The sequence below is a fragment of the Ammospiza nelsoni genome, chromosome 1, assembly GCF_027579445.1.
Source record: "Ammospiza nelsoni isolate bAmmNel1 chromosome 1, bAmmNel1.pri, whole genome shotgun sequence".
Lineage (NCBI taxonomy): Eukaryota > Metazoa > Chordata > Aves > Passeriformes > Passerellidae > Ammospiza > Ammospiza nelsoni.
Window position 1 is genome coordinate 42,071,246 of NC_080633.1, and position 21,172 is coordinate 42,092,417.

At 40.4% G+C, this 21,172-nt stretch overlaps 2 protein-coding genes across 2 annotated transcripts in view; one reads left to right on the forward strand and one right to left on the reverse strand.

Moving 5' to 3' along the window:
- STT3B (STT3 oligosaccharyltransferase complex catalytic subunit B) overlaps positions 1 to 11,072 on the forward strand; it is a 51,161-nt gene extending 40,089 nt beyond the window's left edge. Inside the window, exons 10-16 of the mRNA XM_059470618.1 lie at positions 1,525 to 1,736; positions 1,827 to 2,014; positions 2,510 to 2,681; positions 4,987 to 5,160; positions 6,128 to 6,241; positions 7,247 to 7,459; positions 9,421 to 11,072. Of these exons, the coding sequence (XP_059326601.1) occupies positions 1,525 to 1,736; positions 1,827 to 2,014; positions 2,510 to 2,681; positions 4,987 to 5,160; positions 6,128 to 6,241; positions 7,247 to 7,459; positions 9,421 to 9,501 (1,154 nt within the window). The 3' untranslated portion in view covers positions 9,502 to 11,072. The remainder of the gene's footprint in view (positions 1 to 1,524; positions 1,737 to 1,826; positions 2,015 to 2,509; positions 2,682 to 4,986; positions 5,161 to 6,127; positions 6,242 to 7,246; positions 7,460 to 9,420) is intronic.
- Positions 11,073 to 13,204: 2,132 nt separating this feature from the next.
- Positions 13,205 to 21,172, reverse strand: part of OSBPL10 (oxysterol binding protein like 10) — a 113,731-nt gene continuing 105,763 nt past the window's right edge. The window contains exons 9-12 of the mRNA XM_059478386.1: positions 20,611 to 20,797; positions 19,003 to 19,185; positions 16,692 to 16,845; positions 13,205 to 15,987 (exon numbers count right to left, since the gene is read on the reverse strand). Coding sequence (XP_059334369.1) covers positions 15,943 to 15,987; positions 16,692 to 16,845; positions 19,003 to 19,185; positions 20,611 to 20,797 — 569 coding nt within the window. The 3' untranslated portion in view covers positions 13,205 to 15,942. The remainder of the gene's footprint in view (positions 15,988 to 16,691; positions 16,846 to 19,002; positions 19,186 to 20,610; positions 20,798 to 21,172) is intronic.

A 21,172-nucleotide genomic window follows, 5' to 3' on the forward strand; every position in this document is an offset into this window, starting at 1 on the left:
ATGTGGCTTGTTCTAAAATATGGTTTAAAAGTGATATGTTTAAAGGTGATTATTAAGAGTTGCCTGCACCCAGCAGTCTTTAAAGTGGTTTATAAAAGTGCAGAGGTTGCTGAAATGGTGATGGAGTGTAGTTCCAGGAGGTGGGATGCAGTCATTTGATGTGTTCATTCTGCAGCTGGAGTTGCACATTCTGGTGGGATGCAGTTCCACAGTACAGGTTAGCCAGGAGAACAGTGTGCAAAGGCAGGGTCCCTACTTTGGACATCTGGCACTCATCCCATCACAAATTACTCAAAATGCCCTTGCTTTCCAGGTTTTCTGTTCTTTTGGGGAACAGAATCTTTTGCTTTGGAAGAAGTGCTAGATAAGACACAAGCCAAAATGGAAGTGTGGAGTCTCCCTATGTCAGTGACAACTTTTATTTTTTTTTTTTTAATGCAAAATTGTATTGTGAAAGCCAGATTCTGATTTTGAGTGAGGCTTGTAACCCATATGGAGTAGTGAAGATCAGTCAGGTCTTGGACTTTTACAGGGACAGGAGGCTCCAGGCTAATATAGCTGCCTCTTAGGCAACCTAAGACTTGTGGGCAGTATGAATGTTTACAATGAATGTTTATCAGCTTGCTTTCAGCCTTCTACTGGAGGCTGCACCTTCCATTTAACACAGCTTAAAGAGACCTATGAGTGAGGATGGAGAGCCATACTGCCTCATCGCAATGTAGAAAATATTTACATGATGTAATCTTATAAATCAGTGTCCCTTGATCTCTGTGGCAAATCTTTCACAAGAGAATATTGTTAAACTGTAGCAGATGAGTCTACCACAAGGAATTCATAATTGGATATTCCCTATGAGTGTTTACAGGATTGTTTGGGTTTTTTTCTTTCTAATAAATGTGTTCTTAATGTTTTGTAGTATTCTGAAAATCTTGGTTTATATTTTGTGGAAGACAAAGTGGAGGTAATACTGCTCAGGAATACTTACTTCAGAATAGGGCTCTCAATATCATGTTATTCATCTGTATAGAATTATAATGTAGACAAGCCCCCAATTCATCCAGAGATACCTCTAACTTAAATCAAAATTTAATATTCACATTAAATTGTAACACTTCCTTTTGCTTTTTCAGTTCTAATAACTTGTTTGGTCTAGAGCTGTTTGATTTTTTTTAATCAAATGAAATTACCTATTATTCCAGTAGCATTGTTGGTGTATAATATTAAATTTCACTAATAATGTATCTTCTGACACATTACTAATGAATGTTGAGAATGGGGTTGTGTTATTGTTAACAGTTGTAGAGATGAATCTCAGGAAGGGTTTGAGGCTTCAAAGGGATAAACGTTAATTCAGCCGTATGTCTGTACATTAAAAAGCAATGAAATGCAAGATGCGCACTCAAGCCTTTATACACACAGATGCTCAACCCACTTCCAGAAGCAGTTTTATGGAGAAGCATGTACGTGTGCAGTCAGAGTGAGTGTTATTTTCCAAGTGTCACCATTAGCTGTGTTTCCCTGCAGTTGCTCTGTATGCAATCAGCGCTGTTTACTTTGCTGGAGTGATGGTCCGCCTGATGCTCACTCTGACTCCAGTGGTTTGTATGCTGTCAGCAATTGCCTTCTCCAATGTCTTTGAGCGTTATTTGGGTGATGATATGAAGAGGGAAAATCCACCAGTAGAAGACAGCAGTGATGAGGATGACAAAAGGAACCCTGGTAACCTGTATGATAAGGTGAGGGGAGGAAGCAAGAGTTAGAAAATTTGGTTTCCAATGTCAAGGATGATAGAAGTTGCCATAACAGGTACATTTGTGTTTGTTTAGGCAGGCAAAGTGAGGAAACATGTGTCTGAGCAGGAAAAAACAGAAGAAGGGCTGGGCCCCAATATCAAAAACATTGTGACGATGCTGATGCTGATGTTGTTGATGATGTTTGCTGTTCACTGTACCTGGGTAACCAGCAATGCATACTCCAGCCCCAGCGTGGTTCTCGCCTCCTATAACCATGATGGGTAAGTAAGGTCTACAGTCTGAAGTGATTAAAGCCTTTTTTACTGCCATTGCATTACCAATTTGCTTTGCCTTCTTTAAACCACTCCTTATTATAGAAAGGAATTATGACCAGAATAATAAATTATTCATACTCTAGTTTTCAAAAAGATACAACTTTTTCTGAAATATTTAATTAAATATATGAACATAATCCTACCCAAAGCCAATAAAAATGATGGTTAAAAAAGCCTTGGAGTGAACTGGGAAAACTTGTTTAAGAATATATATTTGACTGCATTTAGTCATGTCTTCAAAAGCAGTCATGTCTTCAGAGCAGTTCAGCTTCTGGACATTCAGCTGTCAGAGAGTTCAAACTTATGACTGCTGGTGACAAAATCCCTCAAAAGGAGCTGAGCTCCTAAGAAAACCCTTATTTGTGAACCCAGACTTACCATGGGGCAGTTAATTTGTTGGTAGTATCTGTACAGATGCAAATGAAGGGAACTGTTTTGCAGCACTCGGAACATCCTGGATGACTTCAGAGAAGCCTATTACTGGCTCAGGCAGAACACGGACGAGCACGCCAGAGTGATGTCGTGGTGGGACTATGGCTACCAGATAGCAGGAATGGCCAACAGGACAACCCTGGTGGATAACAACACTTGGAACAACAGCCACATTGCCTTGGTAAGGGTGGCAGTTTTCTAGGGAGCAGAAATACCAAAATGTTTACACTGCACTCCAACATGAAATTGCAGATGTCTCTTAGGGTGATGGAGTCAGAAACACAAATGTGGAAGGGACACATTTCTTTCACGTGTTAAAACTCAAGTATAGGGATCAATTTTGCTTTAGAGTTTTTGTTTTGTTTACTTGGAGTTTTCAAAACTTTACTTCCACTTCACTTTCTCTTTTCTTTGGTAACCATTCCCCTTGGGATTAATGCTGTAACAGCTGGTACCGCTGCTATCAAAGTAAGGATCCTTGCATTTAGCAGTGTCACTGCTGAGTGGATTTCTGAATGGCATGTGAAAACGGGCCATAGGATTTGACAAATTTTCAGACTGGGAAATCTGGGAAATCACAGGAAGTGATTATTTATGACTCGCTGTGGAAGTGTAGCAGACTTAATGCAATTCTGTCTTCTCACATTTGCAGATAGACAGAATGACTGCACCTTTAATTTCTTTCACTTCTGAGGAGTAAGTTTAACCTTTGCACATGTGCCTAAGGCAGGGTGTTAGTGTTGCCTGTGGTTACAGGGCATCACCTTGGGCAACTTGTGCTATGCAATGACTCCTCATCAATCACATTTCTTCCCAGAATGTTTTGCTACTAGGGCAGGATGGGGGAAGGGCTCAAGAAATTAGGATAATTAGGATAGTTTTTTGTATTCTTCCTGTCTTGGGTCAGTAGTGAGTACAGCTGTGGACCAGATCTGCCAAAAAGCAGTGTACAAAGCCAACAAATTAATGAAGCAGTGCTTTGAGCAGAGTCCCAAAAAATGTGTGTTGGGGGAAGAGAGATCACACATCCACAATTTTTACAGGGCAGGAAACTCACATTCAGCTAGAAGCAAACTTGAGAAATTGTCCTAATGGTGTTAATGTCAGTCTAATGTCAGTCAATATGCATTGCCATGTACTCTGAGGCACTTCTGATTTGGCTGGTGACCTGACAGCATTGGGTGTGTTTTAATGGACACTCAGCTTTGATATCTCTGTGTGCCTCCCTCTGCTACAAGAGGTAGAAATGCAGATACTGCATCCAAACTCAGAGCTTCTTGCAGGACAAGGTGCATCGTGTGAATAGAGACTGTGGAAGTCATCTGTGTTGCCTAGGCACAGTAAGCACACACATTGCAGCAACTGCCCATAATGGCTTTCAGGAAAGAATTCTTTTGAGTATGAGTGCTGCATTGTCAAGTTCCATTTTGGCATGAAGACTCCATAAAGGGGGACCCAAGCAATAAATGTGTGTTGTGGTCAATACCTGCACTTGTGCTGTAAACAAGGCATGCCCTGGAGATGTGTCCAGATGATTTTCTCCTGCACAGAGATGGAAATCTGGCAAATAACCTCACATTAATTAGGATAATGGCCAAGAAGCTGAGGTTCTTGGTCTTATGACAGCTTGCTGCCTAAGCTTAGTGCTCTCAAATTACATTCTTAGCTGAATGTTACCAAGTCAGGTGCAATATTATGTACATTGTAGTTACTCCCTTAGACTACAGCAATACCTTACTGTGCCTTAAGGACAAGAGCTTCAAGAGCAAACAAAACTGCTGAACTGCATGCCAGTTACTGACCAAATTCTTTTAAGTGTGGGAAGTGACCAGGATACAAGAGGTGCTGGATAGAGCTCTAAAAGGTTTTATTCTGATATTTTCTCTGTGTAGATTTACCTTGAATTCAGTGCTGAGGGTGCCTGTGTGCTACTTAGTGCAATGCACAATGGCTGCTTCATTAGTGAGGGACAGAGCTCAAGACAAAAAAAAAAACACATTTCAAATAATTTGTACACTTTGGGTTGTGTCTAAAGCTTTGAAAATAATTTGTAATTAGGTATTTTCTGTAACACTTAAGTTTTTGGTAATACAGTTATGATTTGAAAAATATGTAGGTGCCACAAAAGGAAAACCCTTGTTGCTACTTTTCATACTCAAAACACTCCTATCAACAGGCAGCACTCTTCTTACCTGGAGAAAATATTTCAGTTTAGGCTGGGCTTCTGTGGTTCTAAATATTCACTGTGGGTTTTCTTTATCTAGAATGAAAATGTTGGCTTTGGTTGACAAGCAGGCATTAGAGAATCACAGAACCACAGGCTGGAAGGGAGTGCAGTGGGTCACTGGTCCAGCCTCCCTGCTCAAGCAGGGCCATCCTAGAGCACGTGGCACAGGATTCCTGGGCTTTGGCCTGGCTGTATTGATCTGTGGAGCTGTTCCATAGGTAGCTATGCAGAAATTTAAGATATTTTTGCAATTATACAGGTGGGAAAGGCAATGTCATCAAATGAGTCTGCAGCATATGAGATCATGAGAAGCCTGGATGTGGATTATGTGTTGATTATTTTTGGTGGTGTGATTGGCTACTCTGGTGATGATATTAATAAATTCTTGTGGATGGTGAGAATAGCAGAGGGGGAGCATCCCAAAGATATACGGGTAAGTGCAACCTCTACTTTCTGTTTTTTAAAAAAAAAAAACCTTTATTTATGTTATCACTTGTCTGGGAGTGGTCACTACAATGGAGGGAAATCTCTTCTACTTAATTGCCATTTTATTTGAAACATGTGCTGGGGTTGTTTTTCTAGAACAGTAGGAGTGCAGGGGCCTGTAGCCCAGTTTCTTTCAATGGTTTTGATTCTGAAAGGTCAGTAGCCTCAAAAGCTTTTCACGTTTATGCATGATACTAAAAGTAGGATTTTTTTCTGTAATTCTTGTATGTCTCTGTGCATCATCACAAGCTTGAAAAAAGTAGGAATGTTTAGACTATTTAAACAGCATTACAAATTTCTTCAAACTCTGTAATAGCAGGAGACAAGTGAAAGTGTTAATATTGACTTATGTAGAGTTTAAGCTGTTCAAACACCGCTGAGATTGCAGAAGTCTGTAGTAATATTTTCTTAAGCCTAACAAAAACTCCTAGATATTGAGCACAGGCTTAAGGGAGTAGCCCATGTGCGTGCTTTCATCTTGTACCTGAGATGAAAATGGCAGAAATTGTTTGTTTAAACATGGAGAATATATGAAGTTTATAGTGACCCTGCAGATCTCGTGTATTGACAATACAGTGTTCCTTGCCTTTCTGAAGAATAGATGGCCAACTAAATTTTACAGTTTGAGGTAACTTTTCCAGAGCCACTTACAGTGATGTGACAAAACTTCTAACAGCACAAACTATAGATTTAGGAAAACTGATCCATTGGGGTCTGGCTTACAAGCAGGTAGTTTGCAACTATTTCACCTTTAATGAGCACCATTTCTTTCATTTTAAGGTTACCTTAAATCAGCTTTTAAACTGTAATGGCCAGTTGAGATTCTCAGGTGTCTTTCTGTGGGGAAAGGAATGAGAAATTCCCTTAAGATTTGAGTTTGCATTGACTCTTTGTGTCTTCTTTTCTCTTTAAAGGAAAGTGATTACTTTACCCCTCAGGGAGAATTCCGGGTAGACAAGGCAGGCTCTCCAACTTTGCTGAACTGCCTCATGTATAAAATGTCCTATTACAGATTTGGAGAGATGCAGGTTAGTGCTACAACTTCTTCTGAATCTTAACTGAAATGTGAGAAAACAAATACTATTTTGATGTATTTTCTATATTTTAAATTTAGCACTGCTTGTAGTAGCAGAATCTGTACTGAGTGAGCTTTATAAATTAAAATACATCCAGTCATGGTCTGCTGTTTATAACCTTTAGCAAAAAGCATTTCTGCTGTTAACCCACACTTGTACTTCATTTTTTGGTATCCTTCTTATTGCCCCAGATGGGTATCTTAATTGCACTGTGCTGTGTGCTCACTAAAGCATCAGCTGTGACATTGTGGAGAGCTTTAGAGTCATTTGTTGTAATAGCAACATGTAAGTGAACTATTGACTGTTTGAAGTGTGTCAGAAACAACATGCTTTCCATCCAAGTCCCAGCAGTGCATAAAACAACACTACACTGTGGAGTAAGGGCAGCAGCTGTCACTCCCCTTTGGGAGCACCAAACACATGGATGGAGCTAAACCTGTTTGTTTTTTTCCTTTCCTTTTCCTCCCTTGTTGCCCCCACCAGAGGCCCTTCCTTCTGAGGTATTGGCACAAGAATTCTTTTTTCAGTGGATTTACTTGTAGCACAGTGGGGCCAAATTTAAGTGATAATTGTGAACTACTTCTGGATTATATGGAAAACTGTGGAAGTGCAAATAATTGCAGTATAGGCAAGAGCACAAAGGCAGCAGCTCTGCTGAAAAAACACCACAGGCTGCTGCAGCTCAGACTGTTGAGTTGTTTCATCTCTGAATGCAGACAGGGTGGTTTTGCTGAGACATTAAGTATTGTCTCCTGTGACAGCTGTAGGAGTAAGAATGAATTTGTCCCTTAGGATCTCAAAGGTTTTTCTGTGTAGTAGAGTAATCAGTGCAAGAGAAGTGTTGCCCTTTGACTCGGGCCAGCTGAAAACATTGCCTTATCTATGAAGTTTCACAGTTTGCAGTGATTGGTGTTCTGGGTTTTGTCTCAAACTAACATGCAGCTTTAATTTTTATAGCTGGATTTTCGGACACCCCCAGGATTCGACCGTACACGCAATGCGGAGATAGGCAACAAAGACATTAAATTTAAACATCTGGAGGAAGCCTTTACCTCAGAGCACTGGCTTGTTAGAATATACAAGGTCAAACAACTAGACAACAGAGAGACACTGGATCACAAACCTAGAGTAACCAACATTGTACCGAAACAGAAGTATTTGTCAAAGAAGGTGGGTTCCCAGTGAAGTAACTGAAAGGGTCAGGAGTTTATTTTTAACTGTGAATCACATAGCTGGTGAATTATATATTTCCACTAGCCAGAATGTTATGGATACTGTTCATGTTAGTGTCCAATATCAGATCTGCCTGCTGGTAATAATTGTTAATTTACTGTCTGCTTAACTTAAAAGCATGTCAAGACACAAGGCTAGATTTTTTTTAGGCAGAATGCTGACTCGACATAGAGTGTGTCACTGGCTGTTACAACTCTTAAGTCTTCATGTAACTGGAAGTATAATCTCTAAAGTACATCAATTCATGTTTCAGTAACTATGGCTCACTAAGTAAATGTGGAAGTTGCTTTCTGACTTTGTTTGAAAGTAGTGATGCCTAGAAGTTTACAAATGGCAATTTTGTATGAAATAAATTAAATATGAAACTTTTGTTGATGGAACTTTAGTGTCTGTCTGCTTACTGCTTGAAGTCATCTTCATGGTTTTAAAGTGTTTGTTGTGCTGCCCTCCTTCAGCCTGTTAAGAAAGGCCTGTTCCCAGGGGAGTTGGGGAGACTGTTAGCAGCCCTCTCCTTCACAACATCTGTTTTCTATATATTCAAATAGATGTTGCAAAAGGAGCTCCAGAGCCCTGTCTAACAAACTGGTATAGGCAGTAGACTTAAACTGTGTCATGGAAATACAAGTAAAGAACATTCTCTGCAAGTAGGGAATGTTAAATGTAAAGATGCTTATCTCTGTGATTTGATGGGAAGTACATAAAATAAAGCATTTGGGAGTTGCCACTGCTGCTAGACATGTCTTGAAATGATAAACTTTATTATGCCTGTCATACACTTACAATAACATTGTAACTTTTGATCTTTAATGACAAGCAAGGCTGTATTTATCTATGATAGATGCACTGACCCTTGAGCCTTAGATGTGTAAGTTTTCTGTCTAGAAGCTGATGCAGTTTCTGAAGGCTGCAGTACAAACAGGCTGCACTTCCCCTTAAGAAATCAGAGAACCAGGGAGAGCATGGGATTTCTTAAATACAAACTAGGATTTCTTAAATACAGTCTGAGGGCTCCTCAGTAGCCACAGTTTTTCAGCAGTTCCTTCCTAACTGGAAATTCAGTCCATCTCCTGTCATGTTAGGAATGACATTGCTGAACCTCAGAGATTCGGTGTATCTGAATATTACATATTAGTTTGTATCTATCCCACTTTATTGTAAACATGTTGTTGGTGTCATGTTGATTAAATGCAGTTTTTTAAAATAATAATAGACCCTGCTGGTAAGCACAGCGCAGTGCAGCAAGGCTGGGAGCTGCCTCCTGGCAGGTGTGTTGAATGTACAGTTCCACCTGCCACAATCTATGTACACAAATTTGAAGTTAATTTTACCTTTGACCAACATTAATGGATCCCCCTCATTACTACCGTTAAAAAAAATCTAAAACAGGCTGATAAAGGAATGTGCAGGAAGTGCTAACTAAGCAATCTACAGACCAACAGCAGAGTTTAGAAGACTAAAATGGGATTATTCAGGCTTTTTTCTTTTGAAAAATGCTGCTTTGAGCAAATACTTCTACCAGACTTTTAAGAAGATAAAATAGTGCAAAATATCCAAGAAGGTATTTCCAAACAAAACTAAGACTTATGTCAGTATTGCTCTTTGGGCATATTAGAATTTTATCATGTTGGTTAATTATTAATTCTTCCTCAGCACATGCTTTAAAAAGAATGCTACAGATCTAGTAGACAGGGTTACAAAAGCACATCTTGTGCAAAAGCAACTGTTAGGCAGGAATTAACAATCCAACATTAAAAATAATGACTGGAAAATGCCTAGTTGAGGGTTTAGCATTTAAGCTCTTTAAAATCAGTCTAAAGCTCAGGCATTGAATGCACATCATGAAACTGTGGTCAAGATAAATCATTAACTAATACCTGTTGTTCTGTTTTTCTTTTTAGACCTCCAAAAGGAAGCGTGGCTACATTAAGAATAAACTAATTTTAAAGAAAGGCAAGAGACCCAACAGGAAGACAGTTTAAACACACTGTTCTGATTGCTAATACGAAGCAGTTGTCCTTGAGATAACCAGTCTTTGCCTTTAGCTCAAATCATGTTTCACAGCAACATGAGGGTACAGAACCATCATTGGTCCAGATTATTGTACAAAATTTTCAGGCAATGTCTGATTAAAAATATTGGCTTATTGAGAACAGCTGTTTTAGATTTGTAATGTGAAGCAAGACAGAGCTGCTATCCAAGTCTAGCAGCATTTTTTTTATTGGTACATATTATCCTTCAAATCTGTTGAAAATTTGGACTGACTTTACCAAAGAACCCTGTAATTTGGTCCTTGGCACATGCATTACTTGTCAATCTTTTCTGGAGAACACTGTTCAGCTGAATAGCAGCAGTATGAAAACTGGAATGGTGACATCTGAAAATGACTCTTTTTCAACAAGAAAGAGATGGCAGAGCTCTCTAAAATTCAACTTTCAAAACAAGTTACTCCCATGATTATTTTTCTATGGTTTCTTTCAATGTCCTTTTACTCTTGCTGCAGGCTATTTTGAGCTGGAGTGTAAGAAGCAAAGCTGCAGTTTTCACAAGAGGTGACAGGACAGATGAATTGGACAAGCTGCTTTTGTTCAACACGGGATTGCAGTATTGCTGCCTTACACTGTCATTTCACAAGGTAGACAAGGCAAATCTTGCACACTGTAGATACAAGGGCTAAATTTGTAACCTCCTGAAAGATCTGAAACGACAGTAATGAATGCTATAACAACATACAGCTGAGCACCATGGAGCTGCTGGTGCTTCAGAACAGAAATTAAACTTTTAGGTGAATGTTTACATTGGTAAAACAAGTATAGCCTGGTTACTGGGGAAAAGAAGGTTGACAGGTATACAAACCCCTTTTCTGTAGCTATCAAAGGTAGAAGATTTGCAAACCTCTTCAGCCCTCACTGCCTTTCTGGTGAGGGTGGAAGTTTTTCTGGAAATCTGTTTCTCTGCATTTTATTTGGAATGCTTAAATCAACTGAAGAAATTCCTGCTCTAGTGCTATTTGCTTTGTCTGTCTTTTATACTGGTTCAGTTTGTTTTTTTTTTTTAAGTGGTGAAAACTGTCAGATTAAATGCACTAAAATAGAAATGGAGACTGAACGTGTTCACTTTCCAGACATAAGGAAACTTTATACAGACTTGAAATTTTTCCTTAATTAAAATGAAAGGGTTTTTTTGCAGTTTGTTTTCCTGCCACAGGTTGTAACTTTTTATAGAAACAAATCTTGCATCAATAACTTGATGTAAAATGCAGAATAGTATGTACCTTTCATGAAGAAAATGTAAATTTACAGTGTTCTGTGAGAATGTTACTGCTGACTTCTTTCCAAGGTGTAGAATATTTTTTTGATTTATGAACTCATTTTTGACTTCTGTGGTTTATACAGACCAATATTACAGCTGCAACATTTTCACAAAGGTAATGAAATCTGGATTTCTGGCCCCTGTCGTTTGGAGATTTCATTTTATTTTGTTGCTTTAAAGCTCAATGCAGACCAGTTGTCAACTGTAGGGGAAAATAAAGTTAATTCAAGTTTTGTGTTAAGGCTGTTGTGTCAGTTTTGTTGTGATTATCTTGGTAACATGTTGTTTGTAGTCCTAGTCATAAATTAAGACATTGGAATTCCATATTGCAAACCTCCTGCCTTCACCAAGCTGCTGTAGTGAAGCCACAGCATCTTCTTAACTCCCTCCAGCTTAAACTAAGCCAAATCCAGGGCCTCTGCTGTGATGAAATGAAGGTGGCTGTCATGTTTCCAGGGAAGAGCAGCCTGCCTTCCCAACCACACATTGCAGCAACTCCTTGCAGCATCTGGAGCTCCCCAAGCTGCTACAGCTGCTCACCCACCAGCAGAAGGGCTGAGTGATGATGTGATGCACGATTCCCAGTGCTGTGCTGCTTCCAAGCCCCTCTGCATCCTGACCCTGGCTGAGAAATAAGGGATCTAGCATTTGGAAGATCACCTGAAAGGCAGCAGGACAGAGGCTGCCAGTCAGTCTGGGGCTTGGCAGTAACTCAGCCTCGTTTCAAAAAAGGAAATACAAGATTGCCCTCCCCTCTTCAGGTACCTTTACATTTGGACAGACTTGTACCAGATTTGTACCTTTACATTTGGACAGACTGTCTTCAGCCTTAGGTAGCAGTGTTCTCTTTAACAGCAGAAACAAGTGAATCTGAGGCATGTGAAATAAAAATAAGCCAACTGCAGGGATCCCAGCCAACCTGGGCCTAAAGTTGCCTCCTACTTACCTGAGCTTTACTTTTTTCCTAAATCTAACATGACTTAAAGGGTTCTGCCAATGTTCTGCGGTTAAAATTAAATAAAAAGTTGGGAGTCATTGAGGTATCCACTTAGAAAAAGCAACATTACAAAGAAGACCTGGCACTGTCTCACCTTGGTTCCTCAGGAATCTGCACACTGGGTATGTTTACAACTGGATCCTGGAATCACACAGCTGAACTAACTCCTGCCTCTTTAGGAGAACTGCACAGAGCTTCTACCAGCAAAGACTATCACACACACTTCCCAGGCTAGTTTATTTCCTTAGCTCCAGCCGTCCTTTTTCCTTTTGTTGTTCTACTATGTCAAATTTTGAAGCATAATTGCCACAAAACAGTAAAAAAAACCCCAAAAAACATCAAAACAATAAAACCAAACACAACAAAAGACACGTGAGCCAGGCTCAGGTCAGCAGTTGCTAAGGAACTAAAGCTGCAAGTGTCTAGAATTCAATAATACTGCCTAGGTTCTGTATCTCTTAATCATTAGTGGTGGGAGCAGTGAGACAGGCAGTGCTCTTGGTAATCCCAGAAGAAATATTTTGACTTGCAGAAGTAATTTCCTAACAAGGAGAAAAGTTGTTAATTAAATATCTTGATAGATTTACTCTTGAAAAAGCAGCTGAATGCTTTGACAGAGCTCCTTGTACATACCAGTCTCATCAGGAGTAAAAACTGAAAAAAAGAATATTTGGCTGTGACTAAAACGCTCTCACATCATTATCCCAAGTGGATAAACTGCTCCAAGATGGGGCCTTGAAGCAGTGCCATGGAAGGCAAGGAACAGGGCTGGGCAGTGTTTCCTGCCCTCTTTACAGGCAGTGTTGTTTTCCGTTGTGCAGAAAAACAAAGTGTTCCAGCAACATTGTTTCCAGCACTGTGGATGAATGTTTAAAGAAAACCAGAAGGGCATTATCTAACACTTGAAAAATGCTGACCACAATCTGTGTGATTCCTCTAAGAACATTTTTTTCTCCTCACACAAGTGCCCAATGCTGTAATAATGTAGAGTTGTGTTTTAAGAGGTTCTAATCAAGAATCCCTGTTGGTGATGAAGATTAAATGAAATGGGATTTTCGGAAGCAAGGGTACACCGTTACCTATTTCCTTTTGACTTGCCAAAATGAAGCAGATGTTCCCCAGCCTTTCCTAAAGCTCTTGTTGTTGCCCAGGCCCATTTTCCCCGGGCAGAGCTATCCAGTTCAACCAAAAAACTTACCTTCAGAGTGTCTGGGAGAATAAGCAGGGTGGAAAAAAGCGTCACAGCAAACCCAGATTAACCTAGCAAATCACTTCCATGGGAACCATGCTCTGGTGTCATACACAGCTCCTGGACAGTCAGTGACTGACACCACTGAACTAAGGCTTCCATGGAAAGAGAAAGGGCATCCCACTGCTAAATGAAACAAATCTTTTATTCATGAGCATTCTCATTTTAAATTCACAAATTATGAAAGGAAGGCAAATCAGAAGAGACTGCCAGAGCATCTTTTAAATGATAAAGGTATAAATTTTCTTTCTGAACATTTCTAATTTAAGAAAGAAAAAGGTTGCATAGGCTTTCTACAGGTGTGCACAAAAAAAAAAAAAAAGAAAAAAATTGAAGTACATGGAAGTTTTTACATTACAATTCAGTGTACATCAGCTACTTGAAAAGGGAAGTATTTACTTGCAATTCCAAGACAGCTACTGGAACAACCTACAAAATAAGGCTTATGAATATTTACTTTTCAGTCCTGCAAAATATACTGAACACGTACTATCAGAAAAATAACATGACACTTGTGAATCTTGTCCTGGAATCTCTCACTGATGGGATCTTTTCTGAAAGAACTTTTTCTGTTCATGTCTCCCAAGATAATTTGGGAAAGAAGCAGTGATAATGGCATCAGGGGATTCTTCATAGCATCAGAACAGAACAAAACATTGGCCAGAGCACAAGTGGAATGTCCTCGGCATGCAGAGACAACCAACCATGCAGACATAAAATCTTCAATAAATTACAAGCAGAAAATTTTTCAAATTTCTCCTCAAAAGAGCAGCTACAGCATCTCTGTAGCCTTGACAGTCACACCATCCCAGCTGAAAGAGGTCTACTCCTTCAGGGGCCCAGGCCTGCATGCCTGAGACACAGAGGTTTGCAATGGCTATTTAGTGAGTATGTGTCTTGTTCTTTGGTGTGTGAGAGAGTTCTGGGAGGATGTTCCATGTTTAACTCTGCTTTTTCCATTGTTCTTTGTGATGACACTACAAACTGTACGAATACTCTTAGGTACTTATCAGACTAATCTCTAGAACAAGAGTGGATCCATTATAAAGTGAATTCTTGCAGGTGATAAAGTACAAGTGTTCCTGATGATACTCAGTAGCAGTTCAGTGATGACTGCAACAGCATCATTTTGGTTTTGTTACAGAAAACTGTTACATCAACTGTTCCTAAAAAATAAGATTTTTTTCCTCTTAAAAAAAAGTGTCAGTTACAAAACCAAGCTCATACAATCCACTTTTTTTAAAAAATAGGATTTAAATCATTTAGAACACAAATCTTCCTAATGTGCAAAAAAAAAAAAAAAAAAAAAAAAAAAAAAAAAAAAAAGAGAGACAGACAAGAGGACAAAATAGATTTAGGAGGAAAAAGTAGCCACACCTTCATTAAATAGAGATCTGAAGTTGAAATCCAAAGGAACAACTAATGGTATGTTTCCTTATGCACACACCTCCTCCGCTCAGCCTTCTGAGCTGTTCAAGAGATTTTAACATCTACCAAAAACACAAAATGCAGGATGCACAAGGACAGATGTGAGCAGTGCTGTGACCTGGATATCTCTGCAGTATGAGCATAAGTCAGTGTATGAACAGAGCAGACAAAAGGCACGAAATTACTCAGCTCTACAGATGGGCATCCATGCTACTGTGTGTTAGAAATACAGTGGTTTTGTTAAGGGGCACTGTGGAAAGGAGCACTGAGCACATTTTACGTGTGCCTTTTGCTGCCACCTCTCTCAAAAACATCTTCATTTCCAACAAATACAAACTAAAAAGCGACAAAACCTTAACACGCTTCTAGAATCCACTTTGTCAGTGTCACAGTGGGTACCTTACATAGCAAGATCAAGTGACAGGATTTTCTTTAATTTTTCTTTTTAACACTACAAAACAAATTGTATCCCATTTCATTTGTTTCATTCATAAAGTTATTATTCCGGGGTAATAACTTACTAAATTGTTACTTTTACATCAGGGAATAATTTTTCTGGGAAGGCTAGTTATATCACCTCTACTCATCCAGATGTTTTATCAGAAGCAATCCCATTTAGTGGAACATGTAAGCCAGAAGTGTTGGCACGCCAGCAGCCAGAGAACATTACACAGCAAGATCAAAGTTACCAGAGCAGCTGGCTCAGGGGTGGTGACCAGAGACTGACTGAACAGCTGGAGCACGAACAGAAAAAGCAGCGAGGACACAACGGGTTAGCGTGAAGAACAACGTTCTGGAGAAGGTATTGCTACTTCTTAGAGGGTGGCAGAAAATTCACACTCATCAGTGACAGGAAACGCCCTGACCTGGGCAACCCAGAGCGAGCACGGCCGGTGGATCACTCTTACACCCAAGTGAGTTACTCGCTGACTGCTCAGACAGATCGACTGCCATTAACAGACACGTCACGTTTTAAGTGCAAAACATTTTTGGCAAAAGTGAAAAATAGAAAAACCTTAACCAGTACTAATAAAAAAGTATTTTCTTAAATACTAGCACAGGGCCTGATCCTGCAAGCACACAACTCAGGGAACCCCGGCCGAGTCCAGCCAGGGTTCTGTGCCCTAACACTTGGAGGAAAAGGTCTTTGAGTCGCTATTGGTGTTGGTACTGTTTACATGTAGTGTAAATAACACACACAACACATGCACACCGTGTTACTGAGGGACCTGTGCCTGTGTGCCTGTGGATCTGCACACACAAAATGGCTCCTGAATAAACTCGAGCTCATACTTTTTGTGAGATGTATCATTCACAGTACATAGCTTCCCATGGGGATCTTCTGGGAACAGGACCTATCCAAGGACATCCTGAAGTTACATACTGTATCATTTTAATGCCTTTCAGGTAAACTTAGGAGGCAACTGCTCTCTCCTGTCAATGGGCCTTCCAGAGAGGATTCACGTACAGCCAACCGTCGCCCTGTAAGAAAATTAAGCAGTTTTACAAACAAGATTTACAAATACCAGATCCATATACGTCCACACAAAAGCTAAAATAAGATCAAACAAGAAGCCATCCCTGTCACCTGAAAATTCTATGTTTAAATAATTGACAAGTAATGTTGGTGGGAGGAAAAATATTACAAGGGGGAAGAGATGCAATAAGAAGAGATGCAAATTTAATTAGCAGCTAATGGAACAATTCCCACAGTCAGTCTCATTTTCCCTCCACCTTTCCTCCAAGAAAGGGGAAAGATGAACTTGTTAAAATTAATTTCCTTTCACACAGATGAAACCCAAGACTGTGTTTAGGATGTCAATGCTTACTTACACTGGATATATCTCCCTACATTGTGCTCATTTTAGTGTGCTAAGATTATGGGGGAAGTGAGTATGCAGAATTTGAGAAGTAAGGGCTGGATTTTACAGAAAAACACATCACTTTATGTGCCTAACATTAGGCACCAAAAACCCAGATCAAAATCAATCTAACTGAAATAAAGTGAACAAGTCCACTAGAGATGGAAAAGCCCACTGCTCTCATTCAAGAGCCAGACTCTGTCAAAAAAGAAAATTTAAGCAATCAGCGGTACACAACAACACCCATCCATGACAAAATCCACATTCACTCATCCCCTGTGCAGGAATTTGCTAAAGGTCTCTAAACCAAGAGACTCTGAGTACCTCTTTGGCAAAGTATTTGGGTTTCCAGGGAGTTGTGAGCGCCGCCCGCTGCCTCTCCTCCGCTCGCTGCCTCTCTTCCAGGCGGTGCTTGTGCTCCGTGGCGGCATCGATGTTCCCCTCCTTCAGAGAGTTGGTGACGTGCTGCCACAGGCGCCTGCCCAGGGACAAGAGCACAGGGCAGGGTGACAACAGCTCTGACACTGCCCCTGCTGCTGGGCACCACACTGCTGGGCAGCAGGCTGAGGCCATGCTATCCCCGCTGGTTTTCCAAGTCCCACAGCATGGGAACCATCATACTCCTAGGATATTCAACACATTTGTGGACCAGATTTTCAGATTCAGATTCACTCAGATTTTCAGATTCACCCAGTATTTTGCAGTGCAATTTTCTCAGCAGGCTCTGTTTATGTTCTCGTCACCAAGTGAGCTTTTTTTCTCAAAGCAGGTGGATTTATTTCTACCATTTCCAGTTCACATTCCTTACTGATGTTCCTCCACCCTCCAAATAACAGGAGTTTAATTCTTGCAGGTAAATTTTTGAATTATAAGGGAGTGCCAGCCAAAACCCAAGAGTGCATTGAACTGGGACACTGACTGGTCCAACAAGGTCACTAGCAGAGGAACTGATTCTAGGGAGCCGCTCTAGGTCTGTGGTCCATATTCCCAGTTACAATATTTACCAGCACAGAGCTACACATTTCTCACATAGCTGATCATGCCTTATATCAGCCTAGCAGAAGCTTTGCCCAGAAAAGCACTGAGAAAAATCCTCATAGAATGGTTTGGGTTGGAAGGTAGATCCTCTAGTTCCTCCCTCCCTGCCATGGGTAGGGACATCTCCCACTAGACCACTCTGCTCCAAGCCCCATCCAACCTGGCCTTGAACACTGCCAGGGATGGGGCATCCACACCCTCTGGGCAGCCTGTTCCAGTGCCTCACCACCCTCACACTAAAGAACTTCTTCCTAATATCTAATCCAAACTGCTCTCTGTCTGAAACCAACCATAGCTTTCACATATGTCCAGGGCTGTTTAAATGAGATTGTGTTCACAATGTGATAAACTGCAGATCCTGCAGAGCCACTGGATGGATGCAATTTGCTGACTAGTATCTAAAAAACACAATAAATACACTGAAAAGCTACTGGTTTCCTTATTTACTACAATCTTTATGTTCCACACTACAGGGGAAAAATGAGTTTGTGGATAAGCAAGTGGTCCAGAAAGTAGACAAATTGTATCTGATCCTGCACAATGACTCAAGACAGCTTTGTAAAATAAAAAGACGTTTACAGATAATAAAATGTAGTTTTAACTCATATTTTTAAATCCTTCAATAAAATGTTCCTAAATTCAATTAAGGTATTGATTTTTCTGAAGATAAACATGAACAGTTATTGACAGTGAATACAGATCAGGTTTTTCTAATGTACCTAGTCCAAGTTAGGCACATGATGTAGGTGCCAAGAGCCTCAAAACCACTTGTATGTGTGTCTTTATATCTCATATTGCCTCGCATTTTATATATGTTTATACAAATACATATTCTAAAATATATAAAACATGAAGCACCAGTTTCAATGATATGCAATATATAATATATATACCAGTTTGAATTGCTTGCAACAAGCTGATTTGCCTACCATGTTGCAATCACTCCAAGAGGCAGATGAAAACACTGCATTACCATCTTCCAGATGCTCATTAAAACAAATACAGGCCTTTCCCCCATCTACAAAATTGATGTACTCGTCACTACAGCATAATTTATGCTCCAAGGAACCAATACACAGCCTCAGCTCTCTGTGCCCAGATTTCTGTGCTGTGGGAAGCAAGGAATTTTTGAACCACAGCACTCAGAGCTGCAGTTGGCTTCCCTGCTCTGTTCCCACCCAAAGTTCAGCACTGCAAAGCCTCTGCCCTTACCTGCCACAGACGTATTTTATGAAAAATCCTTTCCTTAGGATTTTTTCTCCTGAGAAGCTGAGAGGCCTCCAATAATTATCTGCTGCTGTGGAATGCAACAGGTGCATCTTTGATTGGTCACATTTTGTTGTTTTTAATTAATGGCCAATCACAGTCCAGCTGTCTTGGACTCTCTGGTCAGTCACAATTTTATTATCATTCCTTTCTATTCCTTGCTAGCCTTCTGATTAAATCCTTTCTTCTATTCTTTTAGTATAACTTTAATACATCATTTTCTTTAATATAATACAGATCACAAAATAATAAATCAGCCTTCTGAAACATGGAGTCAACATTCTCATCTCTTCCCTCGTCCTGGGACCCCTGAGAACACCAACACACTTACCTTGATTCCAGTGGCCCTTGGTTTGCTATGGGCCTGATCTTTTTCCTGATCACAGGCAGTTTGGTGGTGTCAATCACTTTGGTTTCTCCGTTGCTGTAAGTGAATTCCAGGGTGCCATTCCATTCTCCCTGTGCCTTGCACACAATGGTGTTCGTTGGATTGTGCTTCACCTCGGCTGTAACCCTGATTCAAGGGGGAAGGAAAAACAGACCACAGACATAACTGGTACCATTTATTATCAACACATAAAGCACCACCTTGCTAAGGGTGCAAGCAGCTTTCTACCTCCACAAATCAATTATTCAAGCAAAGTACTGATGCTGCCTCCAAAAAAGACAGACTCATTCCAGGAAAGATCTTCTAACACAGCAACAAGTTGGGGATGACATTCTAACTAAACACAGGAGTAATCCAACTTAAAACTGTGGTACATGGCTCAAGCCCAGACCAAATGGTTACCTCAGCAGCCTGAAAAACAATCCCTGACATTCATGTGACATTTTCAATACATGATGCTTTCATGCCTGAACATAATGCTGCTCAGAGATCCACGTCAAAAACTTTGGGTATCTTTGTTTTCTTCTTTAGCTCTGCACGTTCACTTCTCAGCTGCTGAGAAGCAATGATTAAAGCCACCTCACCAGTCAACTGGTCTGAGAGTGAGCAAAATAGACAGGTAGGACTGGAAAACTGAAATGCAGGGAGAAGTTTTGTGAACGTGTCCATGAGCATGCATACATGTGCTTTAGAAAGCCATGTAAAGTAATGTGTAAACTCAATTTTTTAATTACTAAAGTAATACAGCACAACTTCCCCAAAATTTTACTCACCCTGATGGCACCAATTGCTAATTTAAAGCTTGTAAAGAAAAGCCCTGTCAAAACAGCCTCATGTGGACATTTACCTGAACACAACATTGAAATGGTTGACACACACACACATATGGAAGAATAGTTACACCATCTGAAATAAAACAGAGGCAACCATGCAAAGCACAGTCTCCTCTGGACACTGCAACAGTCCATGGCAGAACAAGAAAGGGATCTGATGTTAATGCCTGGGACATCACCCTGAGCATGGAAGCAAGACAGGAGGCTGTCCTGCACAGTGCCTCTTTGCACCCTTAGTAAAGGGGAACCAAAGAAGGTAAACAACATTTTCACCATCTGGAATTTCAGTGCAGAGATGGGAGTCCCCAGTAGGGAGGTACCACAATGGGCAGTGACACTTTTCAGGAGCTCAACCTGGAACACTAGTTCATCTACAAGACTCACACAGAAGCAGAAGCTGGGGTAGCAGAAATATTGCCTTTTCCATGTACATTTTTCTGATCCTACACTTACAGCAACTATTACAAACAACAAAGCCTGGAGAGATACATTCTCTTTATTTTAATGAGATAAATACATCCAATTCAGTTAAACAACATCATATGTATTGCTACAATAAACTGCCCTTGAGCTTTAAGTCATCTCCAGCACTAAAAGGAAAAGAACTTCAGCTACCTGTCTATGAAATACTGCAACAGGAGAACTGAACAGATGCCCCAGAGCCCTTCCCCTGAAATGCAGCAGCAGGTAAACAAGAGTAAGGCAGTGATTGCTGTACCTGTGGACCTTCCCTCCATAGAAGGGCTTGGTGTGGAACGTGACCGTGGCAGAATAGCCCGTTCTGGCACAGCTGATGTTGACTTTCCCTCCAAGCTCCACCCAGGGGATGGTGAGGATTGAGCGAGCGTAGGCACTGGGCAGGGTGAAGACATACTCCTCTTCATGCTCCAGCAAGTGAAGGACACCTGTGCAGGAAGAGGAGAAAGTGAGGTGAGAAAAGGTTCTGTGATAAGACCTGATGGTCACTGACTAATTAGCACCATCAAAATGCACATCCATGGAGAGCACGTGCAGCCCTTCTTGAAGGAGAGCACTCTCTGCTAAGAAACTCTGCTTTCTAGAACAAGTTTCTTCCAACAAGCATTTTCAAAAGCATCCCATTTGACTGTGCACCCTGACATACTGAGTGCTGCCAAACAACTTTTCAGAAAATCTGACTGGATTCCTTACTTTGCATTAGTGTTAAAAACTGGATAAACATAGAATGTCCACCTAAAAAGCCATACTGAAAATTCAGGTGCTCTGTCATTGTTGTATCATAATCTCCCTCCAGAAAAAAT